This window comes from Mustela lutreola, chromosome 6, assembly GCF_030435805.1.
Source record: "Mustela lutreola isolate mMusLut2 chromosome 6, mMusLut2.pri, whole genome shotgun sequence".
NCBI classification, from domain to species: Eukaryota; Metazoa; Chordata; class Mammalia; order Carnivora; family Mustelidae; genus Mustela; species Mustela lutreola.
This window is the reverse complement of record NC_081295.1, coordinates 90,121,553-90,139,673: the sequence shown is the minus strand read 5'-3', so window position 1 is coordinate 90,139,673 and position 18,121 is coordinate 90,121,553. Positions and strand designations below refer to the sequence as shown.

General features: G+C 45.3%; 2 protein-coding genes and 1 long non-coding RNA gene across 8 annotated transcripts in view; 1 reads left to right on the top strand and 2 right to left on the bottom strand.

Annotated features, from left to right (window-relative positions):
• Nucleotides 1-2: 2 nt before the first annotated feature.
• On the bottom strand, nucleotides 3-6,510 carry RPL7L1 (ribosomal protein L7 like 1). Of its 2 annotated transcripts, none has more exons than XM_059178004.1 (7): nucleotides 6,173-6,510; nucleotides 5,435-5,543; nucleotides 4,595-4,755; nucleotides 3,338-3,475; nucleotides 2,502-2,611; nucleotides 2,095-2,309; nucleotides 3-1,690 (listed from the first exon to the last, which is right to left on the bottom strand). In XM_059178004.1, the coding sequence occupies exons 1-6, from the start codon at nucleotides 6,211-6,213 to the stop codon at nucleotides 2,101-2,103; spliced, it is 768 nt and encodes a 255-aa protein (XP_059033987.1). In that variant the 5' UTR covers nucleotides 6,214-6,510; the 3' UTR covers nucleotides 3-1,690; nucleotides 2,095-2,100. The 2 variants fall into 2 exon arrangements, with proteins under 2 accessions (XP_059033987.1, XP_059033985.1); XM_059178002.1 differs by having other exon boundaries at nucleotides 4,595-4,758; nucleotides 6,173-6,508.
• Nucleotides 6,279-15,145, top strand: LOC131833985 (uncharacterized). The gene is made up of 3 exons (XR_009354707.1): nucleotides 6,279-6,365; nucleotides 11,946-12,147; nucleotides 14,716-15,145. It is a non-coding gene; the product is annotated as an uncharacterized LOC131833985 (long non-coding RNA).
• Nucleotides 13,291-18,121, bottom strand: part of BICRAL (BICRA like chromatin remodeling complex associated protein) — a 106,966-nt gene continuing 102,135 nt past the window's right edge. For all 5 annotated transcript variants that reach the window (XM_059177998.1, XM_059177996.1, XM_059177997.1 and 2 more), the window contains one exon: nucleotides 13,291-17,219. In XM_059177998.1, coding sequence (XP_059033981.1) covers nucleotides 16,432-17,219 — 788 coding nt within the window. In that variant the 3' untranslated portion in view covers nucleotides 13,291-16,431. The remainder of the gene's footprint in view (nucleotides 17,220-18,121) is intronic.

Genomic DNA, 18,121 nt, shown 5'->3' with positions numbered 1-18,121 from the left:
ACTTGTTTAGGAAATGGTATATCACAGTACACGATACAGCAGGGCATTAATTTTTATAACATCTATTTCCATAAAATTCTAAGTTAAGAAGTATTCTTTTGCTTAATCCTTTGAATTGCACCGAGGCACACACATTAGATAGTCTGATTCTGCAGGCAAGATGAAAACATTATTCCTGTATTTAGTATAAAACAGATCTGTGACAGAAACCCTGCGCTTCCACACTCACAAATGCTCTTTTCCCATGGCTTTCTGATACGTCATTTTAAAGTAATTTGATTTCATAATGCTTTAAAGTTTAAGTGTAAGCTCTAACATCTATTCTTGGCAGGTTAACTCTTGAGCCAACCAACCTAATTAATTACCTCATAACCTGGCACATTTTAAGGCATTGTTCTCATTCTAACTCAACCTCACAGCTATGTTTGAGGGCCCCATGAGCCAAAAGTGCAGCAAAGCTGATCTTAAGGGACCAGGGCACACAACGGTTAAGCATGTTTCCAAGTCTTGACCTATACCCGGCACAGCCTCACCAACTACTCAGATGGCAATTGAGGCAACAAAGTGACAGAAGCAGAGGAAGGCCCACATAGAAGGGGGACACAGATGATAAACACAAGCACAATCAGATCCCCCTTTTAGGTCTCAGTCCCTGGGAGTCTCGGTATTGGCCTACGGCATCGTCACCAGTGGGATAGACAACAATACCTTTGCAGTCTAGAATATGCAAGGAGAGAGTCCAATGAAGCCTAAATAACATCCATGCCAAAGAAAATCTCATCCTGAAGCCCAGCAGAAATAAATGGTGGGCATTTCCCTAAGGCAGATGGCATGGGGGCTCAGAAATCTACCACTGTGTTGCTAATAGGAAAACACCCAATTGGCTCCAAGGGAGAAAGCTCTCTTGGTAAGCCTTGGTCTTCCACAGGATATGGGACCAGAGGAGACTAACAAGGTCAGGGCCCAGGTGACCTATGTACATAGTGCAGGAATTCTTCATGTAACATGCATGGGTCCCTAAGAAGAGTCTATGAACACAGAAACTTCCAAGCAAAAATTTGAATATACGTATTTTCCTGGGAAAAGGGTCTTTCCCTTCTCACAGACCCAAGAATAGGTTAAGAATCAGAGCTAAAGAAAAGGACTAAGTCAATCATGGGCTAGGCTAAGGAAGCCACCAGATACACCTCAGGGCCATCCAAGTCTGAGACCTTGCAAAGTTGTCACTGAAAAGCAAGAACAGGGATTCACAGCAGAGACAACTGAGCACTGTTTTTGTGCTCTTCTTTGTAGTTATATTTCAAGTTCCTTTCAAAACAAGGCCCTAGAAACCCCCGGGTTCAAGTACGTCCCTGAGCTTGGTCCACTGCTGTCTTGTATTCATGCCTGGGTATTCGTTCATCAACTTTAAACCCCAGGATAGAAGATGTGACACGGCAGAACTTTCCCTTCCGTGGCAGGAGTCTTTTGCTGACGTCAGAGGTGGTGGGGGCAGGCAATGTGGAAAACACACTGGAACTTTCCCTTGGAACTGGGCTGTGATGACAAATGCCTGCTAGATCATTATCATTTTTTCCCTGACCCTCCCTCTAGTTTCTCAAGATATAACAGAAAATAATCTTCTTCGAAGATACTGGTAACAATTCTAAGAGACAAAACGCGCCACCGACGTGCCGTGCATTCAGATATGCTGAGGAAGAAAAACACAAGTTCGTTAATAGAAGTTTAATGAAAGGTGGCACCACATATTAGTAATAAGCAATTTCAAAAAGTTAAGATACTTTCAACAAAATAGATGGGTTAGATCTTCCCATCCTTTTTGAAATTGGTTTTTATTCTCTCCCCATTTCTAGGCCAAATGACTAAAGCAATACAGCATTTTCTAGCCTGTAACTGCTGGAATCCACATAGCCCCATTTCTTACCCAGGAATTCACTGCCCCAAGCACATTTCTATCCGTTAGACTTGTAGCTACCCATCTCCTCTCTCCCCACAACGCCAGTCACTTTCAGATACTGGTAAATGCAAAAAGGATTTTTAACTGGCAAAGCATGGCCCATCTAAAGTCAGCCCAAGGGCAGTTTCCAGCCTCACCTGGGTTTAATTCAACTGTCGAATGAGTTGATTGATGCGTTCACCTCGATAGCCAGGTAAGCCCACCTCCTTCAGGAAGCCCACTCTATTCTTGGTAGTGTGACGGGCCACTGAGAGATGGAAAGGACGCAAGAATGCAGAGATCTCCTGGAAATTCTTCCCCGGAAAGGCAATTTCATGAATGAGGTCTTCCAGGCAAATAACACCATACTTCCCTGGGAAACATAAGGGTAGAGATTCCTTCGCTCAACATTTGGCTCATTATAAACCATGAGGCTCTTACGTGGCAGATATGGGCACTCTGGTGGTTTCTTGGGACTCCAAGAAGAATACGACCTAGATCTGACATCAAGACCACCAGAAATCCTTGCTTTCTACCCCTACTGACCCCTAAGTGCAACACTCACCCAGGTGCTCCTCAATCACTGTATTATCCGTCAAAGGGATGGTTTTATTCTTGACCTTGGCTTGTCCACGTTTCAAGATGAGTTCCCGGACAGACTTCAGATTTGGAAACCTATGTGAGACCGAATGAGGTACAGCCTCATCAGGCCCCTGCACACGGTGTGGCACTGGCCACTCAGTCCTGCAGCCTGGCTGAGAGATTCTCCCACCACCCCTTCTTCCTACCAAGATATCTCCTGCAAGCACAATGCAGCTGGGGTGCTTGAAGTACACAAGTGAAGAGGGCAGAAAACCAGAGTGGCCCTGACTGAGTAATTAGAAATTAAAATATACGGATATAAACATTCACCATGCAAAAAAATTTTTACTTTCCCAGGTAAGAATAAAACAAGTGCTGGCTTACAGTTCAGGACTCTGGCCTTGGATGACCCTGTACCCAAGATGGGGGCAGAGTTTGAAATTAAATCCCGGCCTCTCCCGGGTTTTCATTTCATTTGAAGGAACACAACTTTTACACAAGCACGGCCCTTAGCTTGCTTCAAGATTCCAAGAGTTAATTTCTCTTCTACCCCCGACTCAGCCCTAGGCTGCAAGTGAATGTGCCTAGAGGGGTACTGTTCATGGTGCGTCAGCAGCAGCACGGGTAGCTCTTGATATACCTGCCCTGTGTTCCAAAGTTTCACGGCCAGCAGCTGATTTCTGGTAACCGTGGTCACAACAGAATGTTTCTTTGAAATAGCAGTGAGCTCCTAGGCTTGGAGAACAGCACTCTGGGTATCCTAATGTTCTCCTCATGCTCAAATACAATTTAGTATGAATACACACACCCCTTACTCACCCCCAGGCCACATAAGGTTCCACTATACGCAGCATTTTTATGGTCTGGGGGGTTACTCTGAAAAAGACACCACTGAAAATCTTCTTCAGGCGAAGCCTTGCAATGGTCCTCTGCACCAGTGAACTCACCCCATTAATCCTGAAATGCAGAGCACAGGGAGTGAGTTTTATCCAGTTTATGTCAGTCCAGCAAGCACCTACAATATGTTTGCCACTACAGGGGATCCAGAGAGCAGGACACAGACTGCGTCTTACAGGTCACGCCAGGAGCTGGCAGGCATATAGAGAGATCACTCTCACATGATGTGGAACAACGCCTGAAGGCTACAGGAACACAGAGATGGGCCCTGATTCTGTGTGTGTAGGGCTGTGCATGTCAAACCAAAGAAGATGACTTGCTTCTGTGGGCAGTAAAGCCATGACAGATTCTAGGTAAAGGAGATACACTCCACTTTCTTTTTGACTATCACTGAGAAGAGCATACTGGACAGATCTGAAAGTGTGACACCAGAGGCAGGGAAACCCAGTAGTTTCCCAGACGTGGTAGTCTAAGAAGAGATTCTGGGAAGCGGTAGGGAAGGTTAGTAACGGCTCAAAAATATTTAAAGCCCACAGGTTTCTGGTTTGGGTGACTGGGTATGGGAAATAGAAAAAGGTAGCTATACATGCAGGTAGACTGAGAAAAGTACAACTAATAAGGAAAAAGCTTTAAGAACTCTCTCCAGAACTAAATATGCTTCTCTACTTGACCTCAGTTCAGTTCCTAGAAAGACTCCTTGCAAGGCACCTGGGTTGCTCAGCTGGTTAAGTGTCAGCCTTCCACTCAGGTCATGATCCCAGAGTCCTGGGATTGAGCCCCACAGCAGGCTCTCTGCTCAGCAGGAAGCCTCTTTCTTCTTCTTCCTCTGCCCCTCCCCTCTCCTCACGCTCTCTGTCAAATAAATTAAATCTTAAAAAAAAAAAAAATACTTTATTTATTTGACAGAGTGAGTACAAGCAGGGGGAGCAGCAAGGGGAGAGAGAAGCAGCTCCCCATTGAGCAAGGAGTCCGATGTGGGGCTTGGGTATATTTTCATGCCTGTCTGCCTAAGGTCAGTCTCCTTAACCTTACAGATGAAAACTCTGTTGTGTTCAACCCTGAATTCCCAGCACAACTTGCCTTAGTGGCTTAAAGCCTACTGTGCTCATCTCCCTAGAAAAGGGTCTAAAGCTGAACCAACAGTCTTCTTCAGCCTATGGTATCTGTCAAGTTCCCCACCTTTGGATGCGTACAACAAAGGCCAAGGAATGTTTATCTGGCACTTCCAGGCCACGAGGTTTCACTTCTAGTCGTCTGAGGCGCACCCTGTCACGCTGCTGCCGCCAGGAATCATGTAAGAACCATTCCAGTCGCTTAAACTTGAGCTGTTTTCCTTTCTTCTGCTACAGAGAAGGCAGACCATTGTCACCATTTTGTATGTCCATTTTTTACTTCTATAAAAGTAATTCATTAGTCAGTATCAATTGAGTGCGTTTCCCACTGTGCTCCTTAAACAGAAGCACATCTTCCATGTAAGGGAAAAATGAGACAGCCAAGAGAAGGTGGAGTTATGAAAATTCATAAAGTACTAGGAAGCGCCTCCAATGCATAAACACGTTAGTTTACATGCCGTTAGCCAATGTTTACCAACCCATGTTTATAGAATGTAACACTGGGTTAAGCTTCATGAAGTACAGAATAAGCATAAGCCCCTTTCATTGTCCTGACTCCAAAATATGTAATTTCCAAAAATGTTGAGCAAACAGCAAAAGTTGTCTGCCCTATCTGAAAAAAATACATTTTCTTCCAGGTATACACGCATGTTTGGTCTTTCGAATCACTTAGTATTAGCCTAAATAGTACAATGTCTATTCCATTTTTTCCTTAACAAACTCTACTCCAGTAGTTTACCTGCAAAAATAAAGTGTTTTATAAATACCTGTTAAAGTAAGACATGAACCATATACCTCTTAGAATCTATGCGGAAAAGACTGTCCATACCAAATCTAGTTCAAACACTGCAGACACAACTCACCAAATACACATTCTAATTCCCTTCTCTTGGTTCCCCATCATTACCTCCTTCTTGTCCAAAAGTGCCTGCTTTGCTTGAGTGGCTTTAAGGGCCTGATAAGCCTTCCTCTTTTTCAGGAGATTTTCTGGAACCAATGGGATCTTTTTTCTTTGCCTGATACGGAAAATTGCAATCAGCGGTAATGTTTAAAAAATAAATGTTAATGGATTTCTAAACCATTTCTTGGTCTTCGAGCAACACCACGCTCTTCAAATTCCTGAAGACAGACTTCGCTGAAACCTGTGGTTTCTGACTCCAGTCCTCAAAACGGACCTCTTAACATTCACTCTTTCCTAAAGCTGTAAAAAGTCATGAACCCCTTGGCCACTAACCCCCCGTTTGCCTCCAAGGAGCTTTTACTGCCACAGCCTTTTAAATCACACTAGGAGCTACGTGATTCCCGTAAAACCCCGTGGGGTTGGGACCGCTGCAGTTCCATCAGCAGGGGTAACACTTAAGCCAGGCTGAATGAACCCAAGCCTGGCACTCTTCAGTCCGCAGCCAGAAACTCAATCCTCTCCGCTCGAGGTAACCCAAACTTCACGGAGTCTCCCTCCGTCTCATCGTCAGCCCGAACCCTACGGCTCCTTCCTCCTCATCCCATCCTCTGTAATCTGGAGTCTTTTCTAATCTTTCCCTTCAGTCCACAAGTATCCCTATTTTCCGCCGCTACGGAATAAACACTGTGGATGGTACCAGATGCTTAAGACCCCACTAGAGAAATTCAAAGCCCAAACACTCACTCTTGCTCCGCCATGTTTCCGAAGCTGCGACGACTGCTCATGCGCAGCCCCACCCCGTGGGGGAAGAGAGGCCCGCTCTATAGTTACTTGACCATAGAGACCTGTCTTCCTGCTCCCGGTGTACCATCCCGGCGGCCGCTGCCCGGCGGCGCCCTGCGAGCGGCCGTGAACCGCTGAGGTCTCGCTAACACAGGTTTCTGCTAAATGTTGCACAAAACGTTCTTCGCACTGCTTCCAAGCCCTTTAGGGTCATCCTCCAATCGCGCCCTGTTCCTTGACGCTGTATTCGTTTGATGCCGCCGGCGGAGCTCAAAAACGAAGCCGCTTCCCTCGCTGCACCTACGACTTCCGGGGTGGAGGGCGCGCCGCTCCTCCGGGTTTCCCTTCGGCGGCGCGAGTCCTGGAGGGAGGACCGCCTGGCGTGGTTGGCCCTTGTTGGGTAGAGAGAGCTGGAGCCGAGACTTTGGCTCTTATGTGTGGGTGGAGGTGTTTGTGGAGGACTTCGGGTGGGAGAGAATGCAGCTTCGATTCCATCGGCCTGGCGCGGTCGGTGCGACCCGGAGCACTGGTCCCAGCGGACCTTGATTTGCTTTACCCCTAAAATGGACCTGCCTAATAGCGTTAGGAGGATGATGTGAAATACTCGATATAAAGCGCTTAGCACTATGTCTGACTGTAAGCAGGCAACACTATGTTAGTTAGTAATGCTGGGTCGAAAACTAGAAATTCTTCCCGCCATCTCACAATCTTCCCTGCTATGGCTCTCACCACGGGATTTGCTGCCTTCTTTCCTGGTCTTCATAAAACAGTGAAAACCCTCCAGCGCAGCGCTGTCTCCAGCACTAACATGCATAGTAATCCCTTGAGGGTCTTGTGAAAATGCAGATTTTCATTCAGTGGGAGGTTGAGAGGTTGATACTCTGTTTTTTAAGCGTGCTTCAAAGTGATCCCAAGCTTCAGATCATGACCTGAACCAAAGGCAGATGCTTAAGAGCTGAGCCACCCAGGTGCCCCTATTTTTAATATTTCTTCATGATACTAGGAGGGCAGGGACCATAACTGCCTCGCTCGTGGCAGTTGCTAAAGGTTTAGGGGAGGCTTCTCAATCTTGGCAATACTGGCTTTTTTGGGCTAGATGATTCTTTGTTATGTGGGGGCTCTCTGTGCCTTGTGGGGATGTTTAGCAGCATCCCAGGCTTCGACCAACTACATGCCAGTAGCACTCCCATCCCAGATATGACAAAAATGTTTCCAGGCATTGGATGTCTAGCCTAGTATGTATCCCAATGTCATCACTTGACAATGGGCACTTACAGGCATCACCGTGGACTTTATCCCATACTGTTCCACTTACCCTAATTAGATGGAGTGCTCTGAAGGCAGGGAACTTACCTCATGTTTTTTTGTCTTCTACAACTCCTGTCATAATAGTGGGCACTTACAGGGGCTGTTTAAATAAGCTCAAAGCATCATATTGGTATGTGCTATGTAACTAGTCCAACCAGAACGATAGTGCCATACACAGAGCTCATTACCTATGAATCAACGTCAAAGGACAACACAGTCTTTGGAGTCCAAGACTGATATGAGGCTCCTCACTCAGCGTTTCACGTGTGTCTTACTTTGTAAAAAGGCAAAAACAAGGATCATCTAAGTGTAAAACATTTATTAGATAGTAAACAAGGAACAAAAATAAGTCACTATTTTGTAACTGTATCTATGTACAGATAAGAGGTAAGTTCTGCGGTACTGAAAGTATTAAGAAGAGGAGGAATTTCAGGGCAATTAACAATACTGGCGGAAAGAGACTTGGAGGCCATGATTCAGGAAAGGTTACAAATGCCAGCAGATGGTGCTAGAAGCATACTTAATCCCAGTGCCTAAGCCATTGTTCCACAAAGATCCAGAGGAAAAGATGTCTTCAACCCCAAATTATTCACTAACTGAAAGCATGTTGTTTACTGAGCATTGACCATATGCTCCAGCACTAGGCAAGATATAAGACCTTTTATTTCAAAGTGAGGATAGGAGTAAGAATGAAGAATAATGGGCCTCAAGAATCATCTTTTTTTTTTTTTTTTTTAAATGAGTTTATTTAGTTTAGAGAGAGAGAAAGTTTAGAGAAAGAGTGTGTGTGCAAGAGCAGAGGGAGGAGCAGAGGAAGAGGGACTAGAAGACTCTGCATTGAGGGAGGGGCCCCACACGGGGCGCGATCCCACAGACCTGCGATCATGACCTGAATTGAAATCAAGAGTCAGATGCTCAACCAAGTGTGCCATCCAAATGCCCCTCTTTTTAAAATTATTATTATTTTTTAAAGATTTTGCTTATTTTTGAGGGAAGGAGAGAGAGTTGGGGGGAGGGAGTAGGGAGGAGGCAGAGAATCTCAAGCAGACTCCCCTGCTGAGCGCAGAGCCCCACACAGGCTTGATCACACTATCCTGAGATCCTGACCTGACTTGAGCCAAAACCAAGAGTCAGGTGCTTAACTGACTGAGCCACCCAGGTGCCCCAAGAATCTTATCCTTTTTTAGCATGTTGTCATAGGCCTTTTTTCTTGACTGCTGTAGTTGTCCATGACAAGGGAATGATTAAATAAATTATGAAAGACTTTGCAATTATATGCAATGAAGTAGGTTTTTTTTTTTTTTTTTAAAGATTTTATATATTTGACAGAGAGAGATCACAAGTAGGCAGAGAGGCAGGCAGAGAGAGAGAGAGGAGGAAGCAGGCTCCCCGCTGAGCAGAGAGCCTGATGCGGGACACCATCCCAGGACCCTGAGATCATGACCTGAGCCAAAGGCAGCGGCTTAACCCACTGAGCCACCCAGGCGCCCCTAAAGTAGGTTTTCATGTCCTGAAATCTTGGTGGTATTTTTTATTTTTTGGCCTGCTGATCTCCATGTCCATTTCCTAACAGTATCCTATTTCTCTTGTGTACTGGTCTCTCCTTCATCGCGTACTTTGTCAGAGTGGAGTGGGGTATCAATTCTAAATGTTTGTCCTCCGAGTATATAAGCTGAAGGGATCTCTGGAAGATCTTTCCAACTCCTCCAATCTGTCCAGTGGGAGGGGGCATAAGATGGTATCAACTTCTCTGGGTTGGGGGGCACCTTGGTGGCTCAGTTAGTTTAAAGTCTGACTTGTCAGACTCTTGGTTTTGGCTCAGGTCATGAACTCAGGGTCATGAGATTGAGCCCCATGGCTGGCTCCACACTTAGGAGGAAGCCTGCTGGAGATTCTCTCCCTCTCCCTGTGCTGCTCCCCCTGTTCAAGCTCACTCTCCCTCCCTCTCTCAAATGAATAACTAAATCTTGTTGGTTTTTTTATTTTAATATTTTATTATCTGACAGAGAGAGATCCAGTGGGAGAGGGAACACAAGCAGGGGCAGTGGGAGAGGGAGATGTGGGGCTCAGTCCCAGGACCTTGGGATCATGACCTGTGCTGAAGGCAGACGCTTAACAGCTGAGCCACCCAGGTGCCCCAATAAATAAATCTTAAGAAACAAAAAACTTCTCCCCTCTGGGTTTTGAATCTTGAGCAGGGTGACGATGGAGAAACATTGGAGGTTTGGGGTAAAACTTTTAGAATTTTACCTGCGAAGACCTAGAGCTTCCTTCTTTCTTTCTCAAGATTAGTGGTTCTTCAATTTTCCCTTCAATCCTTGTCTTTCCTATAAAACTCCATTATGCTGGTTAACCAAGTGGATCAGTTTCCGTTTCTTGCAACCAGGCTATAATAACTCTCAGATACTTGGTTACATTTGAAAAAGCAAGATACAGAATAGGGTGTAAGAGAGTGGCTCCTGCTTGTTTTGTGGTTTTTGATTTTTGGCTATAGATGTATTTATATGTAACAATTTTGGAAGTATATACAAAAAAGTATTGATGGGGGTTATTTTTAGGAAATGGGAGTGGGGCCTGAAATAGGAAGACTTAGATTTTGTGCTATGTTTTTTATTTATCCTATGTATACTTGTTTAAGAGAAAAATGGTTAAGCCTCTGCCTTCAACTAAGGTCATGATCTCAGGGTCCTGGGATGGAGCTCCGTACCTGGCTCCCTGCTTGGCGGGGAGCCTGCTTCTCCCTCTCCCTCTGCTTGTGCTTTCCTGCTCTCTCTCTCTCAAATAAGAAAATTAAAAAAAAAAAAAAAAAGAAAAGAAAGAAAAAAGAAAGGAAGAAAGAAGGAAAGAAAAAAAAACTGTCTAGGTAATTACATTTTTGTGATTTACCTGTTTGATTTTTTTTTTTTTTTTAATTTGCCTGTTTTAGAAACCTCTTGATTATTTTTTAAAGACTCTGTTCAGGACATTTTGTGGCTCTCTGGCTTGGCTCCAGGGTTCCTTTCCTAGCATATTCCACAACAGGTTATTTCTGTATTGTCTGCACTTTGGGATTATTTGGAATTGTTTAGGAGATCCTGGAACAGTGCCTTCTCAGGCAAAACCGCCACACTCACTGCACCCAAAAGGGGGCTCCATCTGCAATTTCCAACATCGTCCCCAAACCTCTTTCTTGGATAATGAACCTTCTTGAGGTTGACTTCGTTTTGCTTCAAGTTTTCCTTGTTGCTTCCTCAGAGAGTGACATGGGGTTACCAGGAATCAGGTGGGAAAGAGATTAGTGTGAGAGCAGCCAGATGAGCCTAGAGTTGGGGAGGACATGACTCAACATCATGCTGATGAAAGACAAGCATGAGGGGGCCGAAGTGAGAAGGAAAAAGGAGAGAGCCTGTGAAGGGCAGCATGCTTCTGAGGGTCCAGGACAGACCCAGGAAAGCTAGAGTAGGAAGCAGACAACATGCAGGAGGTATGACCAAGAGCAAAACAGAAAAACTCAAACCTCCCCTGAATTATTTCAGGAATAATGGTGCTTAGCTTCTCCCACCTTTCCCACTTCTTCAGTAACCTCATTTTACACCTTAAGGAGTGCAGGGCCGGGACGAAGCTTCCTAGTTTGTTGGCAAGGGAGTAGAGGCTGAGAGAAACTTAACACGAAGATCTCTAATTATGTGTTAGACAAGGTCCTAGAACCCATTTCTAGGTTCAGCTGCCAAAGGTACTTTCTGCCCTTTGCACTGTTTCTTACCCTGTTGCACTGCTTTCCTGGGTCTTCACAGAAGTGGTTTTTTTCCCCTGAGGATCTTCTTGCCTTTGCAAGTGTGTTCAAAAGCCAGGCTCTAGCGCATGCCCATCGGAAATACAGATTAGGGGGCCGCCTGGGTGGCTCAATGGGCTAAAAAGCCTCTGCTTTGGGCTCGGTCATGATCCCAGGGTCCTGGGATCGAGCCCCGCATCAGGATCTCTGCTTGGGGGGGAATCTGCTTCCCTTCCTCTCTCTCTGCCTGCCTCTCCACCTACTTGTGATCTCTGTCTGCCAAATAAATAAATAAAAATCTTAAAAAAAAAAAAAACAAAAGGAAATGTAGATTAGGGCTTGAAGGCCTTTTAAGGGCAGCAACATAGACACAGGCTACCCATATTACAGAAACCACTTAAGACTACAAAGGTGCTCCTACCATTTGTGTAAACCAGATTTCCCCACATATTTAACCCTATATTTACAAAATGCCTTTACCTTTATTCCTGCACCAAGTATCAGACATTTTTCTCAAATGTAACTTAGGATATACCAAGAAGGACGTTGGAATATAGGCAGCAAATCTACCAAAGTGGTTAGCTGGGAAGAATTTTAGCCTTAGTTTCTTGTCTCCTGAACTCCACTCAATTCCCAAATATAATGCAATTATTTGTGTGCTTTTTTCCTCTCTAGACTGTGAGCTCCTTGAAAGTAGGTGTCAGACCTGAATTATTCATGTATCCCCAGTACCTGGCACGGTGCCTGTCAACTGCTCAAGCTCTGTACGGTGGCTGATGCTCTCCACCTGCCGCTGGATACCCAGGAGCCCTCACTCTGTCTTGGAGAACAGCCACAAGGGTGAAGCAGAGTCGGAGCCTGAGGCTAGCCACTGGAGGTCAGCGCTCCCAGAGTCCTGTCTGAGTGATGCTGTTTCAGCGCCCCCAGACTGTGGTTTCTTTCTCTTCTCTTTGCCCCCAAATAACCCACTGGCCTCCTTCCTGGGACACAGGACTGAGGGGTTTAACCATCTGTAAAGGAGATGCCTGGTCTTTCTCTGGGCACGTCCCTGGCGAATAGAGGCTGATCTTAATCAAGCAGCCAGGCCATCCTGCCTGCTTCATTCATGAGGCATTCCCATTGCCAGTGGCCCAAAGAGGGGTAAGGAATGTCATGTTGGGCACACATTTGTCATTTGTTCTTAGCAAGAGAATCTCAACACCAGGGCAACACTGCAAAAGACATTTAGGGATCCATCCACTGATGTAACTATTCTAGCAGTAAGGATTCTGACTGCTCTTAGTTCTAGGAGAACAACTTCCTGTTTATATATTGGTTACAGAATCTGGATTTCCTAACTGCTACTGCTTTACCAGTGTGTGTGTATGTGTGAGGGGGGCACAATTAAACCATAACGAATGTAAGTGTAAATCCTAGGCCCCAAAGAAAAACCTAAGGAGTCTTCTACATTTACCCCCAGAAATACATTTCACCCTATGGTAGTTTCTCTAACAATTTGGGCGGAGTCCCCACTTGTGAGGGCAAGAATTCAGAACGGCCTTAGGGGGCTGATTTTGCACACAAGTTTACAGAGGTATTTCTCAATGGATCCAATGTGTGAATCCAGACAGAAACATGTTAATTCTGGCATAAATCTTGTGTAAAATAGTTTTCTGTCCCTATCCCTCAGCCTTCTTGTCCTTAACTGAAGCAAAAGAAATATGACTGAAGAAACCTCCTGAAGATTGAGGCTCATTCATGTAACTTCTCAAATGACTCTATTTTTCCTTCCTCAGTTAAGGACTCATGTGACAAAAGCAGGGAGGGAGGCCAGACATGTACATGACTAACCTTCCTCACTGACCAACCCTGTTGGATCTGAAACTGTTTGGAAAGGCCGATCAATTACACTCCTATCCCCTCACTAGTTAGGCTCCTGTTTGGGAATGATAAATCTATTTCAGTTGAACTCCCACTAAACACTTACCCTTTTCTTCTGGGGAAAGAGCCATTCCTATTTGCAAAATCAAGACAATCACAGTTGCACATTTTCCCAAATCTTTGGCTGTATTGCAATGGTTGTTTCATTTCGTAATCTCCAACTAAACATTTCCTAACCATGGATTAACAATATAGTTACTGACTGGTTTCTTTTAACAGTATTTATCCAACATAACAAAATAAACTGCAATTTGTTATACTTTTTTTTACAAAACATTTTATAAATATTTTTACAAAATGTATACAAAGCAATTTCAAGTGAGACATACTATACAAATGAAGGTATTTAAGCAAATAAAGCCCACACCACACTGACAGTGAGTGACGCGTCCTCTATAAGTCAAGTCAGTCTGTAAGGCCTCCCTAATCTAACAAAATCTACTAAATTCTTCAGAGCTAAAATAGTTCTTTTTCGTAATTGCCAGTTTAAAATTTGCTTTATCTTTAGGCAGTACTTAAGGACACAGAAAATCAAATGCTTAATAACAAATGCACACTTTTCCACAACAACAACAGAAAAGAAAAAAAAAAAAGAAAATGATTTTTGTTACTGAGTACAAGTAGTTCTAAAACTTAACCTTGACTAATGAACCTGAACAACTGAAAGTTGGCCGTCCGAGGCGGAGCTCCCTTACCCTTCGCCAGAGGGGGCTCGACATGCGAGTTATGACCCATGTGCGCATAACTTAATCACAGGATAAAATACATTTTCGTAATCTTCATTTGTCATTATCTAGAATCTTTCCTCCATAGAAAGTAAACTTACATACAAGGACACAAAAATTTACAAGTTTCATTTTGGTGAATTAGGCTCTCCGTTTGCTAGACCAATGTTAGGGCTTGAAAGACCCTCTGAGATGGTATTTAGAAAGGCAGGGGTTGGGGTAGGAGGGGACGATAGGGAAGAAGAGGAGGTGACAAATGTACATGAAGTTTATCTTTTCTCTTAAGAATTCCACTGATTGGCAGTAATTAATGTAACCCATTAGTTGCCTACATGACGGCTTCCAGGTAGAGAGTTCCACAATGAGAAGAATTTGATTAGGAAGGACCATCCTTAAGTCTTGCTAGGAATGAGGGGAGCATGAGTCCTAAGAGAAGAGCCTACGAAATCATGGGGTTCAGGGCAGAGTGTTATCCCAGGGCTGCCCAAACAGAAAGTTCCAACTGGCAATACCAACTTATCCTTCTAATATGTTACAATACAGGAAAAAGGGGAAATCTGCAACTTGGACATTGGCACAAATAAGGAAAAAATGGGAACCCTAAAATGGCCCAGATTTTCCAAGTTCTATTGGCTGGGGTGGCGGTGGGGGGACAAGGACAAGGTACTTTGCTTTTATGAAGACTGGCTGTCTGAGGGGGCTCCTTTGAGGGCAATGCGGGGGACAGAGAGGGACAGGGAGAGTCTGGGTCTTCTGCTGCCATGTTTTCCAATAATCAGAAGCCTTCCTTTCCATCGCAGGCCAATCTGGAGAAGAAGCGCCCAACATGATGACAATGGGGGTCATCCCCGTTCTGGCAACACCAGAAACAGATGCTGGCACCGTGCGAGAGTGGAGATCAACGGGTGCACCTCTAAAGCCAGAGAGATCAACAGAATAAATGAGAGAGTGCATGCACATGGGAGGAAGAGTGGGTGTGTCCACACTGTCACCAGAGTGAGCTCTAGATCTGAACAGCTCCGGTACCCGCATGCACGCGTGGGGTAGGGTGCGTATGAAATACCGTTATGTCGCCTTCCCAACGATGGGAGAGACTGGCTGGTTACAGTGACGCTGAGGATGAAGGGAACAGCAGAGATGGGATGGGATGACTGGGGACAAGAACACAAGGAAGGAAAACGGGAAAAGCTCCCTGAAAAGAAATATAAATAAAGCAGTAAGTCATGTTCACTAATATGAACACGGGCCGCACACAGACCATGACAGGGCATGTCCTTTGGCTCTCAAGTGGGAATCCCGTGTCTCAGATCTTTTCTTTCAGTGGGGGGGCTGGCTGGTTACTTTGGTTTGTCTGTGTTTTGGTAATGATTGCTGCCGGGGGACGGGGAGTGACTACTGTTCTCAGACAAGAAGCAAAAACAAGGCCAAAGTCCCCTTAAAGTTTAAACTGAAAAATTACAACACAGTTTTCGAATGAAAGTGCTTTGGACGCTTGGCTGTTGGTGGGAGAGGGGGGTGGAGAGGTTAAATGAAAGGAAACCCAGCAACAAACAAAAACATACAGCATATGTTGACTACATCCAATTAGAAAATGCAAAACGCTTGTTGTTTTTTTTTTTTCTCAATAGTTCACATATATATGCTTTTACATATATACATATTATATTCCTCAAGGCTCTATCCCGGCCTCCCCTGTACACTGTGCCACTTAACTGGTTTCCGTATTCCTTTATTTAGCCTGGTGAAATGATCTCAAGTCATGCTGTTGCAACTAAGAACAGAGCATTCCCTAGATGAAACTCAACACGCATCGGCTGAAAAGCATGAGGCTTTGCTCTGGGAGCGTCAGAAAAGCACTTGAACGATGAGCAAGGAAGCCCTGCAACGTGCCCTGCTGGTGTGCTACTGGCTGCTTCTTGGGGAGGGTGGGGGGGTGCTGCGGTGTCCCCGGCAGAGCAGCCGGCAACTCACCGCTCAGGGATGGCTGAGGGGGCACGAGCCGGTGGTCCACCCTCCCGACGACGATGACAACAGACCCCAAACGGCAACATTTGGAGATGCGGTGGGATATTCTTTAAAAAGTAGCTTCTATCAGTCCTGTTTGATTTTCTTTAATAATAAGTCTGTTCTTTTCAAATGACTTATGATTGTCAGAATTTTACCCAGGGCCAAGTGTACTGTGATCTCAGCGAGTTAACGGTGTTTTGTTTCGTTTTAAATTAAAACACGTAAACAAACACAGAAATGACTATTAATAAGCACTTTCGTAACACTTGAAATGTGTCGGGCCTATCAGACTGCTCTCTAACAAGGATTCGTTTCGCGAAGGGATCTCCCTGTAACCACGACGAGTATTGCTCTGAAACAAAGAATGGGATCGAGATCAGAAAGAACCACCTGTGATGAAAGATCAAGCAGGCTGGAGACAGGAGACTGCTTCCATTTGCTTTTGCCAGGAAAGAACGTGACTTGTCCGGGGCTGGGGTCTCGGGGCGGGTAGGGAAGGGCTGTGGCTATTAACACTCCAGGATACTATTTACAGCTGCTTCTAAAATGGAGTCAGTTTCTACAATGCCTTCACTGTGGTCCGGGATGAACTTTTCCAGGCAGTTTTCCTGCGAAGCCATTGGAGAAAAGTTGGGGAAATCTAACTCAACCGAGCCGCTAACCGCGGGGTCACTCTGGGGCTGCCGCCCAGCCTTTTTGAGTTCCAAGATGTTCTTAAATGTTGTTTCTAAACTCTTAGTGAGCTGCAGATCTGGCTGGGGCTCGCCCGACCCTTTCATGATGTCTGTGTGTAAAACTTCATTCTTTGGAGAATTCCTCAGAGTTTTGTCCTGGAAGGAATTGTTACACGTCATCTCCAAGTGAGAATCTGCTAGGATACTGGAGAGTTTGCTCTCAGTTCCATGATCCGCTCGGGATGAGGTTTTCCGGGGCCCTTCGGGGCCGGGAGAGCACTCGCTGGCCTTCAGGGATTCTCTCCGGCTGCCTTTCTCCTCGGACGCACTCCGGTACTGAGCTAAGCCCGCCTTATCAAATTTCAGTGCTCTGCCGAGGCATTCAGTTTTTTTAGAAATGTTTCCTTCTGCGGAGACCACAATGTGATTAGGCACTAGATGAAATTGGTCATGATTCGTTGGTTCTGCCAGGCCTGGTTTAGCTCGGTCTCGGCCCTGGGCCTTGGCGGTCAGGTGTAGAGAGCTGGCGGCTTTGCTGCCATGCTGGTCACTCCGGCCAAACTGGGTCTCGGGAGCAGCTTTATCAAGTTTGAAGGAACAACAGAAATCAGCCTGAAAACCCTCTGGAAATGGGAACAAAAAGAACACTGAGTGAACTCTGCAGGAAGGACTCTACAACAGACCCCCCAGTGGGTCAGGTGCAAACCCAGCCCAGCCCAGTGAGCCAGTCCCTCGTGTCCAGGAACATGCAGGGGCACAACACTTGAAGGGGCTTCCTGGAGAGTAGCCCGGGCTTCCAGACAAAAGCTTAACCTCTTTGACCAGGAAGATGCGTGGTGACAAATGGGAAACCAGATGAGCCAAAAGCTCCACTTTGTCTTAATTTCTTAGTGTTCTCTTTCTTGTTTTTTTTTTTTTTTTTAAGTTTATTTACTTATTTATTTAAATAAGCGCTACATCCCACCTGGGACTTGAACCTACAACCTTGCCATCAAGAATTGCATGCTCTACCGATTGAGCCAGCCAGGTGGCCCTCTTAGTGTTATCTTTTTTTTTTTTTAAAGATTTTATTTATTTATTTGACAGAGAAATCACAAGTAGACGGAGAGGCAGGCAGAGAGAGAGAGAGAGAGAGAGGGAAGCAGGCTCCCTGCTGAGCAGAGAGCCCGACGTGGGACTCGATCCCAGGACCCTGAGATCATGACCTGAGCCAAAGGCAGCGGCTTAACCCCACTGAGCCACCCAGGCGCCCCTCTTAGTGTTATCTTTAGCTAGTTTTTAAATTTTTATTATTTTTATTTTTTTAAAGATTTTATTTATTTTATTTGACAGAGAGAGAGATCACAAGTAGGCAGAGAGGCAGGCAGAGACAGAGGGGGAAGCAGGCTCCCTGCTGAGCAGAGGGCCCGATGCGGGGCTAGATCCCAGGACACTGAGATCATGACCTGAGCCGAAGGCAGCGACTTAATCCACTGAGCCACCCAGGCGCCCCTCTTTAGCTAGTTTTTATTATTATTATTTTTTC

Bases quoted from the DNA above. Each gene is read 5' to 3' on its own strand.
- RPL7L1 (XM_059178002.1), bottom strand. From the start codon at position 6,213: ATGAGCAGTCGTCGCAGCTTCGGAAACATGGCGGAGCAAGA. The intron at 5,544-6,172 runs GTGAGTGTTTGG...TTTCCGTATCAG, and splicing joins GGAAACATGGCGGAGCAAGA to GCAAAGAAAAAAGATCCCAT. The intron at 3,476-4,594 runs GTGGGGAACTTG...TCTGCATTTCAG, and splicing joins TTTGTTGTACGCATCCAAAG to GATTAATGGGGTGAGTTCAC.